Below are 4,534 nucleotides of genomic sequence, written 5' to 3'. Positions count from 1 at the left end.
AGGAATGTGCCAGGCAGCCGCTTGGAGGGAGGGGGCAGCGACCCGCTCTGCCCGGGAGCCAGGCAGGTGCTGCCTCGTAAACAGCGAGCCACAGACCCGGTGCCCAGCGCCTGGAGGTTTCTGCGCCAACTGCGGAACCAGGGTCAGCGGCGCCTACTCCAGCGCAGCAGAGAGCTTGGTCTCCATGGCTACCCAGCCAGCTGCCTGCCCGAGCTGCCCCCAAGGCCTGGGGGTATCAGCGCAGTCAGCCGCACCACAGCCACCTGCCTCCAGCTGGAACAGCATCAGGGCAGCAGGGTTGCCAACACCGGTGGATGGCAGAAGGGTGCCTGTCCCGTTGCCCAATGCACGCACGCAGCCCTGTGTAGGAACAGGGGCCTTGCGCTCAGCCTGTGACATTTGGAGCCTATTTGCTTACAAAACTATTTCCCATGGTAAGTGGCCAGCTTGGAAATAGCTGGAGCTGCAGTGGGGTCATGTGAGCCCCAGCAGCAGGGCTGCAAACAGCACAAGGTTCCCTGGAGGAGTTCCTGGAAATAAGGCCTAAGGGTGGGTGGCCCCTTGCCTTCAAAGCAAGGCTGATATACACCTGTATAGACCAAGGAACTGAGGCATGGAGGGAGCACACAAATCCTGGCAGTTTCTCCAAGTCCTCCCCCCATCCATGTTGTCATCAATGGATGTGCCCAAGGTGAGACCAGGGGACAAGGGGGCAGCTGCAGCAGAAATGAACTTCCAGCTCTGTTCTGGCAGTGCCTGTTGCTCCCAACCAGCTCATCCCAGAGCCCAGCCTGAGGCCAGCAGGAGCTTACCACCTTGCTCCGGTCTGGGGCAGTGCAGCCACAGTAGCCTTTCTGCTGCTTGTGCCATCACCTACCGGGAGCCAGGGTCCTGCTGCTCCCTGGGAGGGAGGCAGCACCGCCCCCAGCCCGCTCTGCAAAGAACAGGGCGGAGGTACTGGTTGTTGTTGGGGAAGCACCAGCAGCAACTTTATGAGCCGCCTTCTAGGTCTGCTGTTGTCACTTGCCTCCAAGAGCCTGTACTAGGGGTAGGGCCAGCACCCAGCAGGGGTCAAGTGCCTTCATGGTAGAGCAGAGGGAAGCAAGACAAAGGGACTTGAACCCTGACCTCTCCCCCCAATTGGGAGCGCACAGCCCCTGGCCACATCCAAGCTCCTCTGCTTCGGCAGGCTGCAGAGCTCCTGTGCAGTAAGCAGGCGACAGCACTTGAACTAGAAGGCCCCTGGTCCCAGTTCCAACAGGAATCAAGGCCTGATGCTAGGGCCACGGTAGACTCAGACAAAAGCAGACACAGGCTAGTATTAAAATCTCAATTTTATTTGGCCAAGTTCAGCTCAATGCTCCTGTGGTGGAATGCTCAGAATGAGCCCAGCTCCGCAGGGGCCTTCACAACACCCCCTAGCCCCTGGTCCCCGCCCTGCCCCCTACCCACCCCCTTGCTAAGTGTCCTGGTTGCATTCCATCCCCGCCTGCCTCGTCACCCCACAAAATAATGCACAGAAAGTGATTGAGCAGCAAGGAGATGACTCTGCTGAGTCTCATCTAAGCAAGCGAGCCTGCGGTGGGGTCTTCGCTCCCCGGGCTTGCCCCAGCCCATGCCTGCCCTTACCACGCTGGGACTAGTCCTTTGGGTCTTGGAAAGCAAGTGGGGCTGCCTCGCTAGCCCCAACAGTGAGGAAACTCCCCCCGCATTAGGAGGCCTGCTAGCTCGGTGGTCCCACACGCACACACACAAAAGTGACAAAGCCCAGCTGTGACAGTGGTCAGGGCCCTGCTGGGTTGACAACTATGAACTTCAGGTTGGAAAGAGAAAAACCTCCCTGGGGGAGGTTACTGGCAAGGCTCCAAATAAGGGGATGAGACAGTACTGCCACTCCCACAACCCGCTTCTACCCAGAGCAACAACATATGTGGAACAAAACCCATGTACAGGAAGTACATTACAATGACAGAAGAAAGAGGCCCAGGCGCCTGGGCTGCTACCTAAGGACAAATCCCTTTCCAGAACCAGAGAGGGAGGGGGAGAGACAGTAGAGAGCGAGCAGACAAGGGAAGGGCAAAGGGTATGTTAAACCAATTCCTGTGTTTCCAGTCACTCGCCTTCCATTTTTAAATCTTGATGGGTTTCTGGCCTGGCCTGGCCACTGGCAGAGCAGCCAGTGTAGTGTCTGCTGGGGTTAGGCAGGTTACTCTCCTCGTTACAGCTCGTCCTTGTGGGTTTTCTGGTCCTCTTCCTCATCTTCTTCAATATCTGCCTCTTCATCAGCTTCTACATCCTCCAGATCCTGCATTTAAAGACAAGGGGTTATACCCAGTTGTGGGCTCTGGTCAGGCAATATAGATAGGACTCTGCCAAGCTGAGGTATCTGGAGCAGCCCCTCCAGCCAACCTGCATGAGACAAGCGAAGCCCAGGGGCTTACTGCTGCAGAGCTCAGCAAGCTCCCAGCTGCCAGTGGCTGCACTGATGACCACCCCGAAGGCAGGAGCTGCACCCAGCGACTGCAACTAACAGTGCCACTCGTGTTCCCACGTATTGCAAACAGGATCTTAATGCAACCACTAAACAGCCAAGGCCCCCACCCTGATTACCGGAGACTGAACTCTGTGCACAGCTCATTTTTCCGGTACCAATCTCAGCAGTTTCCACTTGCTTGCGTTTCCACCACCCACAGATGGGGGTTTACCCAGTCCCTGCCCCACAGCCTGCTGCAGCCCCAAAGCTCCGAGCAGCAGGGCACCCTGGCCATTCAAACACCCCCCGCCCCCCTACTCAGGCCGGCTGCCCCAGCAGGGGTAGTTTACACTGCAGCCACAGCCCCACAGCATTCGCTGTGCTAAGACGACAGCCAGAGGCATCTTCAGCAGTCAGGACCTCCCCAAAGGAAGGGATTCCGACACAGGCCCAAGTGGTCACTCACATCATCTGCAGCACCGTCCTGGCCTCCGCTCTCCAGGAACTTCTGGAAGCCTTCCAACGTCCGTTCCCCGTTGTAGTCTATCACCTGCAGGCAAAGCCAGAGAGGTCCGTCACGCCCGGCTGGAGCGCTGGGGCCTGGGAGCAGGGAGTTCCCTTTCTGAGCAGCAGTTGGACATGCCAAGCAAGAGGGAGTTTAAACATTCACCTTCGCCCATAGGAGACCAAGAGAGAGCCCAGCTCAGCCACTAGACTCCTGAGATCGCTGCGAGAAGAGAACAGCCCACCGGTGAGTGCACCGTCCTGCTATGTGCCTGAGTCCCCCACTCCTTCCAGACTTCACACCGACCCATCTTAGGCTCTCAGCGCCCTCCCACCACGTCACCGCGAGGCTCCTGAAGCGCCTTGCTCGCCTAGTTAGGAGCCACATGCTGTGCACTGTAGCTCAGTAGCTTGCTTACGTTTCTGCCAGAGCCTGCAGGGAAGAACTTGAGTGTGGGGAAGCTGTGGATTTTCACTGCTTCCACTTCGTTGGCTGTTGAGTCCATCTTGGCAATGACAACATTCTCATGGTCTTTGTAGGTCTCACCCAGCTTGTCCCAGATGGGAGCCAGCTGCTTGCAGTGACCACACCAGGGAGCATCTGCACATCAGAAACAGGCATGAGCCTGGAGAGCACTGAGCAGACATGTCACATGCTGCACATGCTGGTCTGAGCCAAGCCCTAGAGAAGGTTCTTCCTCCCTAGTCACCTGGCATCTGTGGAAAGGTGCCTCCTCCCTCTCCCACTTGTCCCGGTGGGAGCACTCAAGATACTCACAGAACTCCACAAACACATTCTTCTTCTCATCAAAAGCAACTTCTTCAAAGTTCTTCCCAACCAAGACCTTGACAGGCTGCTTGTCCCAGTCATCAGAGAGGTCCTGACTCATCAGGTGGGGCTGGAACCAGAGAGGCAAGTGAAAAGCTGGCACATACAGCGGTGAGAAATCTGCTGGCTAAGTCACATCCCTAGGAAAACCCCATTTCTCCAAAGCTGCTGAACAGCTGAGCCACACACTATGAGCTGTCAGATGACGCCATCATTTCCTCCTCCTCTTAGGGGAAGTTCCCCGCCTACCACCCTGGACAAGTCTAGGCTGAAGGCTCCCTGCATGGGAAGCCTAGTGCTTGACTCTGTAGAAAAACATGCTACGTGCTGAGCAAGCTGTTCCCATGCAAGCGGAGCCTGCAGTTCACACAGCTGCAGTCAGTGCAGCTCAGCTACGCACGGCTGCCACCATCTTCAGATGGGCTGTGTGCAGCCCAAAAGAGCTGGCAGCCCTCCTCTGCCTGCCGAGACAGAAGCTGCAGTTGGACGCACCCCACCAAGCTCACATGACCTGCAGAAAGAGCAGCCACCAGCTTCATTGTGGAAATGCTCAGCATATTAAGGTGGCTATTTGCGTGCTGGCACCCTGCCCCCAGGTTTGCCCTTTGAGTCTCAGCTCGAGGCTCAGGCAAAGCTATACCATTAGACAAGCTGCGCAGCTTGTCTGAATGATTCCTTCCTTCTCCGTGTGACTAGCATAACATTTCACCCACGTTCCACAGCAGGAA

General features: G+C 56.8%; 1 protein-coding gene across 1 annotated transcript in view; it reads right to left on the bottom strand.

Annotated features, from left to right (window-relative positions):
• Positions 1-1,316: 1,316 nt before the first annotated feature.
• The window catches only part of P4HB (prolyl 4-hydroxylase subunit beta), a gene marked incomplete at its 5' end in the record, with an annotated part of 7,708 nt that continues 4,490 nt past the window's right edge, over positions 1,317-4,534 (bottom strand). The window contains 4 exons of the mRNA XM_006036924.3: positions 1,317-2,305; positions 2,940-3,023; positions 3,397-3,578; positions 3,756-3,876. Of these exons, the coding sequence (XP_006036986.2) occupies positions 2,219-2,305; positions 2,940-3,023; positions 3,397-3,578; positions 3,756-3,876 (474 nt within the window). The remainder of the gene's footprint in view (positions 2,306-2,939; positions 3,024-3,396; positions 3,579-3,755; positions 3,877-4,534) is intronic.

This window comes from Alligator sinensis, unplaced genomic scaffold, assembly GCF_000455745.1.
Source record: "Alligator sinensis unplaced genomic scaffold, ASM45574v1 scaffold1565_1, whole genome shotgun sequence".
NCBI lineage: Eukaryota > Metazoa > Chordata > Crocodylia > Alligatoridae > Alligator > Alligator sinensis.
This window is presented reverse-complemented; position numbering and strand designations above follow the sequence as displayed.